This window comes from Falco biarmicus, chromosome 4, assembly GCF_023638135.1.
Source record: "Falco biarmicus isolate bFalBia1 chromosome 4, bFalBia1.pri, whole genome shotgun sequence".
In the NCBI taxonomy this organism is placed as follows: domain Eukaryota; kingdom Metazoa; phylum Chordata; class Aves; order Falconiformes; family Falconidae; genus Falco; species Falco biarmicus.
The window spans coordinates 6,499,013-6,512,904 of record NC_079291.1 but is presented as its reverse complement, the minus strand read 5'-3'; the positions used below and the strand labels follow the sequence as shown (position 1 = coordinate 6,512,904).

At 35.9% G+C, this 13,892-nt stretch overlaps 1 protein-coding gene across 3 annotated transcripts in view; it reads right to left on the bottom strand.

Moving 5' to 3' along the window:
* Positions 1-13,892, bottom strand: part of KCNH8 (potassium voltage-gated channel subfamily H member 8) — a 195,821-nt gene that overhangs the window by 70,183 nt on the left and 111,746 nt on the right. For 2 of the 3 annotated variants that reach the window (XM_056338272.1, XM_056338274.1), the window contains exons 6-8: positions 7,688-7,845; positions 5,481-5,522; positions 1,776-1,983 (exon numbers count right to left, since the gene is read on the bottom strand). In XM_056338272.1, the coding sequence (XP_056194247.1) occupies positions 1,776-1,983; positions 5,481-5,522; positions 7,688-7,845 (408 nt within the window). The remainder of the gene's footprint in view (positions 1-1,775; positions 1,984-5,480; positions 5,523-7,687; positions 7,846-13,892) is intronic. The other variant, XM_056338273.1, reaches the window with a different exon arrangement.

Below are 13,892 nucleotides of genomic sequence, written 5' to 3'. Positions count from 1 at the left end.
TCATTGGGACTGCAATGAATGCTTTGAAATCAGCTATCATTTGTGGCCTGCATAAGGTGACAGTGTGTCTTCATAGCTACTTCCCACCAGAGACACCCTTCTTTTTATTATTATTATTATCAGAATTTGTTTTTCCGTTAGCAGTATTTGACCAATTTGCGAGCAGTGGGCTTTCTTTGTATATACTCCCCTACAGCTGCAGTCTTTTCTTTGAGAGCTTTGTGCTCCATGAGGAGTTCAGCAGCAGGTCACAGACCTGATTTACAAAGGGAAGGAGAAATAAACAACCAAAAAGAAGGAAAAAAAGGCTCCACAAAGCTTTCAGTAACCTATGGACAAACTTGAGGTATGTATTTATTGGACTTACTTTCTTCTTTTTCCCTTCCTGACCTAGCAACCTCTCCTCATCTGTGTTCAGGCACCTTTAACATACTTGGCATTTTTCCTTCAGACTAATTATTATTAGATGGTATTTAGATAGATGATAATGTGGTTAAGAGAGGAGGAAGAAATTAAAAGAGATAAGAAACTGCGTACTGCAGTTTGAGTGCACATCTTGAGCCTTTGGTCACAGGTGTTTGCATTATTCCTCCCAACAAATATTTTTTCTGTTGGGGAACTGTCTCACCATCAGATACTCTTTGTTTATGAAAGACACACACATGTGTTCTTTTAATCTCACAGATATTTTACATACTCTAAATTATTCATATGCATTTTTATTGTGTCTTTAGTATCTAACAGCATAAAGACGACTAGCAGGGCTTCCCCCTTCCAGTTAACTTTATTGCTGGCCTTGTTTCCTCTCCTGCTTCAGTGAACATGTAATAGATTTAGGCTAAAGGTAAATACAAGTAGAACTAAAAAGACAGAACACAAGGAACCAGAAAGAAAAGGGAGAAAAAGGGATGCTTGATATTGATATGGCATTGGAGAAATACAGCAAAAGAAAGGCACCTCTACAGTAAAGCCAGAATGACCTACGTGGGAAGATGTGGAGTATCAGCTGTTGCACTAGTGGGTAACACACCTTCAGCAGCGTGAAAATACCTGGTGATGCCAGGCTCCTATACAAGGTGTATTGTTTCCCCTTTGTACCATCACACATGGCTACAACCCTTCACAGTAATAATAAACCTTAAACAAAAAAGGAAAAGCTTAAAAGCTAAGAGTCAATCTGGAACACTCAATGAAATCACAAAGAAGAGTGGGGTAGAAACTAAATACTGAATCAAAACTGAGCGTTCCAAAACCATCTCTCCACTGATAAACACCTCCTCTGCTGCGCAAAAGAGCAACGCCTGCAAATCAGCTAAACAATATTTCCAAAGGGAGTTTTTAAATTGAAGGCACTTCAGGGCCTATCTGTTTCAATGTATATTAAGGAATAACCAGCACACTCAAGGGAATTCCTCTCTTGAAGAATTTGCCTAATTTGCAAAAACAGGATGAACTTTCCCATCTACTCTTCTACACAGATTGTCTAGCCCTCCCCTATTGAGGACCTCAATTTCCCAAACATTGAATCACTCTTGAAAATCTCCTTGTTTTCTACTTTTCCCATTTTATTTCATTTTAATCCTTTTTTTCAGATTGACCTGAAATTGAGAACACCAGTCTCTTCCTTTTCTCTACAAACAGCACTAAATAATTGTACAAGATTAAGCAACAAAGGAAATACTGAGTGATTTATACATACGTTTTGATATAGTCACATACGTATGCATATAAAAACATATTACATATCTATGTATATGGTGGAAAGAAGAACTTACCTATGTCCCAGGTAAGGGGGTTATTCTGTTCCATCTCCCTTTTCCCTATGACATACCAAATGCAGGCCATCCAGTGAGCAAGCAAGGCAAACATGGACATGAGAAGCGTGAGAACAATTGTACTGTGCTGGGAGTAACGATCCAACTTCTGAAGGAGACGCAAGAGGCGTAGCAACCGCACAGTCTTTAGGAGGTGGACAAGGGAAACCTGGGAGAACGGGGAGAGAAAACAACTTGTCAGCAGTTGACTTCCATCACACCGTTCTCTTGTTTCAATGAAAGAGGACTATCTCCTAAAGCTCTATAATTTTTTTTCCCATCATTCAGTTACACAGCTGCATATTATGCTTAGAGTAAATCTCAAGACAGCAGAGGATAGAAAAGAAGTTTATATATACAAAAAAAGTATTTACATTTGATGTGTACGTACATATTTACTGTTTCTGATTTAAACTGAACAAACTTGAAATACTGGGAGATCTTTCGTTTTGTCTTTCTCTTCAAGCCAAGTCTTCTTTTGGATTTAACTTAAAAATTTGTGTTTGTGCAAAAATAGATCCTACCCTGCTCTACAAGAGAAACATAATTGTCAAACTGACCCATATTCACTTGAATCCAACACAAAAACACAAAATAAACATCTTCAAGCACGCAAAGATTTTAATTTTCTGCTAACAGCCAAACAGTAGGCCTGCCTCAATTATGTATGAGATGACATCAGCTTAATAATTCAGTTCAGACTGGGAGAGGAAGTAACATATAGCAGATATTTTTCAGAACAAGGAAGCAGAGAAATAAGTGAAGACTCAGATTTGCTCCTGGGATTTAAACCTGTGCTCAGGGGCCCGGGATATTTTACTGCTCTCTAAAGCAGTAAGTTTAGAGTCTGAAAATGCTTGTATTAAGACTCCTAATACTACTTAACTTCCTTACCTAAAATATTATTGCCTTTCAAGTGTATGTGGCAAAAGTACCGCCTAATCTGCTCAGCACCCTAAGTGTACATCAGTTTATGAAGTATAAGGGCTCTGGCCTCAAAGGAGATGCAACAATGCACAAAGTGAGCAGTGTCTGGATGACCCCATCCCCTCCAGAGCATCCTCCAACCTACATCCACACCAGAGTGTGCACAGCTCCCAATTTTGCACAGAGTATACTTGGGTCATGTTTCAGCTGTTGGGTAGAGTCAGCAAAGAATATGCAGATTAGGATCCCAAATATTTATTTTTTTTTTTTAAGATTAAATAGGCGGAATTTTCATTAACAGTAAGCTTTTTCTTCCCACTTCATTAATGAGGCATTAGGATTAATGCCTACTAGCTATGTAGCTGATACATGCATCAGCTAGAAAAATAACATCAAATTTGATACGTCTTCCCACACCCTTCCCAGAACACAGCAATAAGCTCTCTGAAAATAAAGTCTAAAGCACAAAATAAAGTATAAAGCACAGCTTGATAAACATCCTTTTGCTTTTGCTAATCCAGAATAACCTGAAGCTAAGATTTCTGTTTCTGTTACCAAAATTAATAATTTGAAGCCTTAATTTTATAGGTGTGCATTCACTAACAGCTAGGTCCAGATTGACTGGTAAATTCTGTAATGTGAGGTTCTAGGTTTATTCATGAAGACTTAAGAATTCATTGATTTTATTCCAGTCTCAGGAATTAAGTAGGTGTAAAACATGTAAAAAAAAAAAAAGTAACAAAATCTGCAAGCTTTTTTTTTTTTTTTTGCTACTACAGTTTCGATAGTGCATAAGTAATTCTCCTACAGGCTTCTTCAAATGGTATTTCCTGCCCATTATTTCTTTTCCTCCCCCCCCCCCCGGAGAACCTTTACATTTTTCCTCATGTCCATAGCTGGGGAAAAAAGAGAATCAACAAAAACATGACACTTATTTTAAATACTTTGAAGTTCAATGCTGTCAGGAATAAGATTTGACATTAGAGCACACAAACAAGTACAAGGTCTTCTCTTCTTGCATTTCTTTTATCCATCTTATGTCATCTACAATAAGTCAGTGAAATTAGTTACGTCTGTGGCCTTAAGCACAGGAATATCTGTAAGTCTGGGCCAGAAGGCTGTAAAATGTTTGAAGGAATTGTCATGTTTGTGTTAATACAATCATATAACTATTAATTATTCTAATTGAATGCCATGCCACTATACCAACTGCCTCCTTTTCTGTGGTATTTCCCAAAGTCTCTTTTCCTTCTCTCTCATCAATTTGTTTGAACCAAACATGGTTCTGTTGCACTCTTAACGTAAAGGGGTCCCTCTTCATGACTGACTCTTCAAGGTGTTGTAGTAATATATAAACATATATAAAATGATTGTATATATAATGATTGCATAGGTGCCATGGCCTTCACATCGGTGCTTTCATCTTTACATGGGTGCCTGTGTTCTACCACATCAGAACCAATTATTGATAACTTAGGTGAAAGTACTTTTTTGTTGGATTCTTAAAATAAGACATGTCAAAATGGCTGTTACAATAACAATTGTGCCCTGCCAGTTATCACTTGTCACTAAATTCTGACCATTTTTATTAAGTTACAGAACACTGACAGACATAAAACTAGCAAATCAGATATAACATTCTTTTTTTACACGGAGACTTGTTTAAAGTCTCCAAAGACTGCCTCATTTCAAAATAATTTCTGCTTAAATTTGAACATAGATGTAATTAATCATATATAATTGCACTGAATTTTCTCATTAGTCATGCCAAACACTCTTGTATTGTGTCCAGTCTGTCATTGGAAGATCTGAAATGCCATCAGGCAGCTTTCTTTTCTGTCACAAATTTAGAAAAACAAAATGAGGAGTCAGCACTCATACTTGTGACTGTGGAATTTGCTTTGCCCACGGATATAAAACCATCTAAATGTTTCATTTGGTTAATCGTTTTAGACTAGCTGGGTTAACCTTTTTCTGTCAAAATGACAGAGGCAGACTTTTATCTAAAACTAACACAAACTCAATCATGGCATAGTGCTGAGAAGTACTGAGAAATAAAGTTGCTACACACTAGTGATGAAATTCTCTGCTTGGAAGAATCACTTCCTATGGCAAAAAGGAATTAATAAGAAAACATGATACATTTTAAGAAATTACTAGTGGCAGAGATCTTTAATTCTTTCTATCTGTTGGTTAGCTGGTTTTCCTCCAAAAATTATACTTTTGCTCTGTAACCAATAGTTACTCAGAGAGGAGCAAATTTAATCATTATAACTAGTGCTTAATGGCCTGGTTTTTACTTTGGCAGCACGTCACACCACATTTCTACAGATTAAGGGGTCCTTTGTGTCAGATGAATAGAAGGATGGAAAAGGTTGCGGTCTGAGCAGACACTGAGGTTAGGCAGGAATGTACCGGAGGTCTCAGACCTCCAAAGAGTCACCCATTTAGTGGCAGGGCAGAATCCCTGCGAGGTTTAAAGGCAGTAGAGCCAACTTATACAGTTTCACTTTTCTTCTTTTGAAATATCTCCAAGGATGGTGAAAGATTCCACACCTTTTTCACGCACTCTATCTCCACAAATCTCCAACTGGAGGATGACATTTATGTGCCATACATACGTAGGTATGTATGGCACTATACCTATAGCTTGCAGAATTTAGAGCATCCCTAAAGGTTTGGCCTTTGTGCTGGGGCCTGAACAGCAAAGGAGTGATGCTCCCTGATGCCCCTTCTCACCGTTCTGTTGAGGCAACATCTGAGAGTCGATGGAGTGAAAATCTGAGAACAGACATGAGGAAATGGCTTATTAAATCATAAAGTCTGAAAACAGTGGAATGTGATTAATACCTCCCCCCGCTCTTGAAACAGTTGATAGCTATTGTTATCTTGAGGATTATATTAACAGTTGCCAAATCTTGCCATGACAGGAAATATGATACAATAAGGCACTGTGTTCCCATCGAGGAATCATAGCGAGAACAAAACGAGAGTGTTTTCCGGGCTAAATGCAGGGTGCAGACTCTCAAATTCTGGATTTTCTCTCAGTTACCAGAAGGAAGAGAGGGTTGGCCCTTGGCTGTTCACTCTGTGGTGGCCTTTACCATATAGCAGCTAGCTACCAAAGTAGCTAGGGCCAAAGCAAATAAAGGAAAAAGATTTGATCTTGCAAAAAGTTTAACAAGATATTTAACTCTTGGAGAATTAAGGGAGCTATGCCTGTTGATCAACGTTAATTTAGAGATCAACATGGCTATGTACCATTTACTGCTTTAGGCTTAGTGTTAGGGCATAATCTATCATTTATTATCTCATTAAGCATCCACTACTAATAGAGGGACATTTCAGTGTCACTGGATGTTCTTAGTCACCATATTAGTAATCTTATTAAGGAAAAAATTAAAACAGACAGGAGGTGTGTATTAATCATATTGAAGTAGCGTTTTTAATACTGTGACTTTTTTAACTGTAAATATAATTATTGGAAAATACTTTATTTTCCAGAATTCAGTATGGAAAGCACATCAGTATTTTCTCTTTTTTTTTTAAATTGGAAAAGATTAATTTTGGGTTTTTTTAATTTTCTCCTTAAAGGAAGAGATCAGACCTGGTTCATTCAATGAAAAATTCTTAGTGGAAATTAAACCAACACAGTTATGCTGGCTGTTTGGTTTTAGTGTAGGGGCTAAACTGAGTTAGTAATGTATTTAAATAGATTACCCACCAGTTACAAAAAAACCCAACAACCAGTGATTGAAGCATGTGGAACAATTAACTGGTTTTAAAAGCTACTGCACTGACATCAGATTGATGGTTCTTAATGTAACAAATGGAGAAGAGGAAGATCATTGAAGGAAATGGAACTAAATTATAAAATCAAACATGATACCTTACATGGGAGGCTTGCTGACTAGTGTTTGTCTATATTTTTTTCTGATATGTGTTTATCATATCATCTATGTACGTTTCTGTATCTCAAATTAATGAGATTGAGTGCATCTTGTTCATAAAAAGATCAAAATTCTGAGAATTAGAAAGTGGACAGCTTAAAAACCTGTCTCTTATGTGAAAAATCCACCAAACTGACAAATCTCTGTCAACATTTTTTTCAAAAGTTAAACTTTCTGATTCAGAGGGGAAGAAGTGTTTGGAGTTTTGGGAGGTTTTTTTTGTTTCTTGTATCTTTACTTAGTAGATTCTTACTGTAATAAATCTAATAGGGCTATCAGAAGAAAAGCCTTTGTTTTAGCATAAGTAAACCAATACAGATGTAACCCATCATAATTGTGAGATGACCAGATGTTAGACCCACACATTTTTCAAAGCGTCTTAAGCATTTTGTCATTATATTCCTAAAAAAGATGAATTGAAACCAAAGCCAAAGTTAATGCCAATTGTAATAATAGATGTTAGAACACACAAAAATTAGTTATCATGCTCTAGAATGCCCAGAGGTAAAAGGAAAGAAGATTCCTGGCTAGATAAAGAATGATGACTATACTGACCATAACAATCATTTACTTTATCACAGTAACAATTTATGAGTCTTGAAAAACTAAGGACTGAATTTATGCAGCATTAAGAGAGCAAAAGCCATAAGGCATTGTATTTAGCACAGTAAGTAAAAATGAATCTAATGTAGGTGCAATGTTTACAAAGTAAGGATAACTGAATCAAAAAAATGGTAGATATGTGTCTTTCATGGTGATGAATGGTCACTTTGACACCCAGCATGTCAAGTTATCATGTACATTTACATTGTATTCCTTCCTTCCGCATCAAATGTGAAAACATGCTACAAAGCTGAAAAAGACGTCACAATATTTTAGTTCATTCCGTTTTAGTCTTCACATCTGGAAAAAAACAAAACAAAACAAAAAACCCCCAAAAAAACCCCAAACCCCTTTTGAACAAAGAACAATTAAAAAAGACAGGCTAGTACTTACCACAGTGACGTTGAAAGCATAAAGAAGATCAAAAGGAAGTGCAGCAATTAAATCAATGATAAACCAGGTAGTCACGTAGTGGATACAAATAGATCTTGCTTCAAATATAACTTGGCCAGACTTGCTGACATATGTTGTTCGGAAATTTAAAATAATATCTGCTTGACAGAGAACAAACAGAATCAGAGACAGCGATCTCTTGATTCCTGGGAATAACCTCAGGAATCCACCGTAAGACTGACTTTTTTTCTTATATATGGCAAAACCCAGATGAAGAATCTAATACAGAAAGAAATAAAATATAGTGGTAAGAGATCCACATACATAGAGTTAATGTAATCGATGCACTAAGCTGTTCTTTGTAAGGAGTTAAAAGACCATTTTAAACATTTTAAAATCACAGATTACAAAGGGAGACTGAGAAAAAACCCAACCCCCACACATTGCTCTTTAAAATAAATTCAATGAAAAACTACAGTAGGATAGCTGTGCATAAAAATTATTTATGTTTCTTTTCAGGTGAAAAAAATCATTAAATATTTAAAATGTGTAACTGAAGCAGTCTTTTAGTGATAACTGTCGGTATAGGGAACAAATGTCATTTTTTTTCCAGATGAATAACTGTTTGTTTATCAAAGAAAAGTGCTGAACTCACTTAAAAAAAAAAAAAAAAGAAAAAAGAATTTGAGCTATGGTGGAGATCACGAAAGTGGTATGAATTGCTTGGTGGCTGGTGCATTTCATATGTTCCTATGTAACATTCCAGGATGAATGTATTTCAATATGATATATAATTTTGACACGTCTTGCCAAAACATGTTAACGTCCAAAGAAAAGCTCAGGTCTTGACAAGAGAGTCTCAATTATTTTCATGTCCTACAAGACAAAGACTATAATCTGTCCTGGAGCTACGCACCCAGTTTCTACGAACATCAGTGAAAACTACTTGTGTAACTTCTACAATGTCGGAAATGAGTGCAGTCATCCATCAAGGCCGGTGTTTTACAGCAAGATAATTAGCCTGCTGCCTTGCAAATTGTAATGCCTCATGTTGAAGACCATCTCATAAAAGAGAAATAAGTGATCCCAAGTGCTAGGAAGACATTCAGAGCGTGATTGTCTTTTTCTCATTAAAAAATAACAACTGCAGGGTGATGATGTGGCAGCCTGAAAGCCAGTGGACTTTCTTTAATATCCAAGTTATGAAAGGCAGCTTTCTAGATGCTAGTCCAGTGTGTAATAGACTTGTCAGCTGTGTTATTTGTAATCTAGGTAGCCTATTATTAAGTGTTACAAGGAGGGAAGTGGATTCCCTGTGCCCTCTGCCTTTGTCTATGGCAGAAATGGCAGCACCTTTCTGTCTGCTACATGATGAGCACAAGAATATGCACCTTCAGCTGCCTCCTCTGCACGCTGCTTTTCTAGGAAGGTTGCAGCAGCTGGCTCTGCACCATCCGCAGCACAGAGCGTGCAGATGTTTGGGAAGTGTTTGCTATCCAAACAGCTGTTTCTTACAGCTTCTGTGGAAGGGGAGATAGAAATGCCAAATGGAAGCTATATATGCCAATGGAAAACTATAAATGAGATTCAGGCTCTTGTTCACGCTAGCAGGATGAAGTTAGAGGAAGATGATGTCTGCCTTGCAAATGGAAACAAACACAGAATATATATATTTCATAGTTTCAATCTATTAAAAGGGTGTGTTTTCTCTTTGGATGCAAATACTTCCTTTCCTCACAGCTAGTGTGCTGTGTAAACCTGCTCCAGTTCAGCACATTCCTGGGAAAAAAGCAAGCTATGAAGCCCTAAGAATTAAGCATACTTCAAATTTTATCTCTTTATAATTAAAACATAATGAACATTAAACCGTACTAGTATTGTGACTTGGTTCTAATGCAAATCAAGTTAGAAATAAAGTGAGCAGCAGTAGGATTACTAGAAGTAACACATTCTTCTGCTCTTGCTTTTCTAGGGGCCTAAAACCTCTTTTTTCCTACTATTCACTCATGAGAATGAATGCTTAATTTCTGATATACTTTTGATCTTGATTTTTTCATTCTCTGTATGAGAAATGTCTGCAAAGACCAGCATGTGTGAACAGATTTCTCTCAGAAAGTGAAGCTGAAGGATAGATTTTCCAGAATATGACACAAAAAGCATTGCTGCCACTAGAGCCATAAAGAGTAGCAGGTGAGCTTTGTCCCATTTGCAAGATTTTGTACAACCTCCTAGACAGCAAAATGCAAAAATGAGCATTAAAAGATTTTTCCCCCCCATGACTTAGTTGAAAATCAAAATTTTGAAAATTGAAACCTTATGTTTATAGAGAACATGTACACTGAAAATGGAATAAGTGCACATTTATGCAGCTCTCTTTAAATGAGCCAAATTTTTTTAGGTTCTATTTTGTTAGGTATTTTTCCCCTTTCCTGAACTTTGCCTTTTATTAAGGACAATGTTTTTCACCTTTTCCCATGTTTTGTCTCTTTTTTATTGCAGTTTTTGGATTTTTTTTCCTTTTCTTTTTTTTTTTTTTTTTTTTTTCTGGTGTGCTGTTACTTCTGAATTTAAAAAAACTTTGGAAATGGCACCTTTTCAACAATGTTGATAGCATAATAAAGGACATCCATTACATAGACTTACAGTAAAGAAGAGCATTGTAAAGCAGAGCAAGAGAAAAAGCATCTCACCATGTTCATCTTAATGAGTAAATCAACTTGATATAAAACAATCTGACACATTATAAAAGCTCAATGGAAAATGCTGCCTCATTGAGAGGGCATGGATTGCCACTAGTCTATATTACAGCAATTTTTTATTTCCAGAATTTTACTTTAGAATCTTTTGGTACTAAAAGAACATTACAAATGCAAATTGTTTGACTGTCACTATACCAGGATAGCATTGGAGAGTGGTACCTACAGGACTCAAATTCTTAGGGCTAGCACCATCTACATTTGGACCAGGCAGATCTAATATTTGATAACAACATCTTTTTCATGCCTTATGAACATACATACCCAAATAGAGCAGCCGCACAATCCATGAAGAAATGACTCTTGGAGTCGTACAACAGAGTTCATGATATTGTTCTTGCAAAGGAGTTTGAAAATTAAATCCATGCACCTGTTAACTTTACCCAGTTTCTTACGCTTCATTTTAAACATAATAGAGTAGCTGACACTCAGATGAATTACTAACTTATCCAGGTTTGAGCAGGAGACCTGTTGTGGTCACTCACTATCCATGACAGCATTTCCATCTTAATAACAGCAATATCAAACTTACTTTCCTTTTGGTGTACATGTAGAGATGCTTTCCTCCATGTCTGCTGTAATGTGCTCCTTGCACATTGTGATGATGGAAGCTATGAAGAACTGGAGCTAAACAGTTCTACATTTCTGGGGCACAAGGTCTAAGAATGTTTGCCTAAAGCACTGCCAAACGTTGGCATAATGTTTTACAAAATTGTCAGTGTTACCATCTCAATTAGTTCTACTCAGATTTGTATTGAGATACCCATTTTGTGAATTTATGTTATGTTAGATGATGCTCTGAACCACAAAAGGATCTAATGAAGTTCATAGCTTCTATAAAACAGTCATGTTTCGTTATATATACTTGATATTTTTTCCTTTTAACTGAAAAAACTCCAACTGGGTTTCAAAGTTTCATCTCCCTAGAGTTTTTCTTAAAGCATTTGTAACATAATCAGAGAAGCACTTATATGGTAGATCAGCTTCTATAAAATATTAATTAGACTTTCATTTAACATGTAGTAAGACAAATGCACATTTAATCAATTTCACTTCCAGATGCATATTTTTCATATACATATTGTTAACTCTTTAAAAAGGGTAATTCCATTGCATACATTTAAAATTTTATAGCAAAGAAATGTTAATAGCTCCAGTTCTAAAACATATTGTTATATGTACTATTTTCAAGTTTTGCAATGTGGAGAGTAGAAATTATTTTTCAGCTATATTTTATCCTTTCACTTTTATGGCTGTTTTACTTTGGCAGTGAAACAGGCACAAACAATTAATGTATGCTTTTTTGCAAGGACAACTTATGTCCACAAAATGAGAGGCAGTTACTGAAAAATATCTAGTCATATTATGTAGGATACTAAACATAGCATCATGGTTGCCTTGAGTTTCAGATATATATGAGCTGTTCTATAAACTTAACAATAAAATTGTCTAAAATTTTCTAAAAAAACCCTACTCAACATGGAATTAGATGTTCTGTGGCAATTTGGATAAATTAGTGTTGCAGTATATTTTAATGGGGGGCTGAGGAAGTTATTTTTGACTAAAAATCAGTTACTGTTTTGATCTGAAAAACATGATCTTGTCATACATTGACACCGTGAAAATATGACATTATCTAAGATGTGCACTTAGAAGTGTAAAAGAAACTATTTGGAAGACCCCAAGTGCTTTATCAACGTGCAGGTTTGGAACAAATTTTAAGTGTGAATTAATATTCAGGACATTAAGTAAGAAAAAAAAAAAAAAGCCTTCTTTAAAAAATCAGAACAACCAAACAAAAAACCCTCACAAAATTGTAAGATACAAAATAACACAGAAAATTTAACTGATGTTGAAAAGATCAGTGACTATCAAAATTACAAGTTTGATAGTAAGAACAAAAACCTAATTAAGTTTAAATTATTAACAAAACTGAATACTTGTATAGAATATTATAGTCCACTTGTCTCTTAATGATGCTGTAGCCATAGAAATAGAAAGCAATAGAAACTTACCATGTAACAAAGAAGGCATTAGACATTTCAAGGAGATATTTGAAGACAAAGTTCCACCTAATATTCTAAATGGAACTTACTGAAAGCCACGTTCTGAATCACCAGTATTAACTTCTCATAAAAATCTCAGAAAGTTGGAGAAATGCCAAGGAAGTGGAATTTGGCATGATAATTTTAGTAATTTGGGGGTGGGGGTGTGTCCACTAGAAGTCGTGATCCAGAAAACAATAGATATGCTAATCACAAGAAAAGCAGATCATTCTAGCATATATGTTAAATGTCTATAATAACATGTTAAAGTAAGTAATGCTCTAAGTTTATGAAAGGTATGAAATCAATACTGTCTTTTGCTAAGAAAATTACTGGGTTTTGATACAGCTATGAAACTAGTTGATTGTTGCAGAATACTTAGCTGTAGTCAAATTATTTCATCTGGTATCATCATAATCTGAAGGTTCACATTAACCAGAATATGTGGACACATAAAAGCCAAACCTGGTGGTCTGCTCAGCTTCAAAATGTTACTATGCATTTGTTTACAAACACCACTGTTTCTAGAGGATTCACCCTGGCTGATTCAGTTCACAATGGTATGGTAGTTTCTAACAAAAATGATGGATGACTGTGGCCAATCCAAATCCAAGCATAAAATGGGTCAAATATCTCTATCTGATAGGCAAACCGCATCTAAGACTCAAGAAGGAAAAAGACATCTGTAGAAGGGGAGATTCTGGCTTGGTAAACAATGACACTGAAAGAGATTTCTCACAGCAGAGTGTCAGCATGGGCTTAGTACAAAGATGGAGCAAACCCAAGAGTATCACCTGTGAATAGGACACAGCTTGTGCCTTTGGTGGAACAGCTATAGTGATACATTTCTAGCACCCACTTCTCAAGGCAAATGAAAAGACAAAGAGGAGAATTACAAAAAATTAGTTGGACTTCACTTTACATGTTATAAATTCAGCTTTCTTGGTTTACTCAGCTCCAGAAAACTAACAGGAGAACTGACTTTTACTTGTTTTCATCCACTGGTAGGCTACTTAGGCAAAATAGGCTACGCTGGGCAGACATTGACTTTAGGCAAATCCATTTTGGAAATGAAATGTGGCTTAGCAAATGGGGTCATGAACTTGCATCATCTGGGTTCATGTTAAACACTCTTGTACTTTATAACACAATGTCATCCTAAAGATATCTAAGTTACATTCAAGCACACGTAACTGTGGACTCACGTAACTTCTGTACCTGAGGTGAATATATATATGTAGATGTGTTAGGCAGAAGAAAGGCAAGTTTGGCTGTCATGATTATCCTTTGCGGTACAGAGTTATTGGTTTTCCCTTCATTTCATAGCTTTAGGGGAAAAAAAATATTTATTTGCATATCTCTCTACGGTGTTCTTTAGGTAGGCTACACTGAGACTGGGTTAAG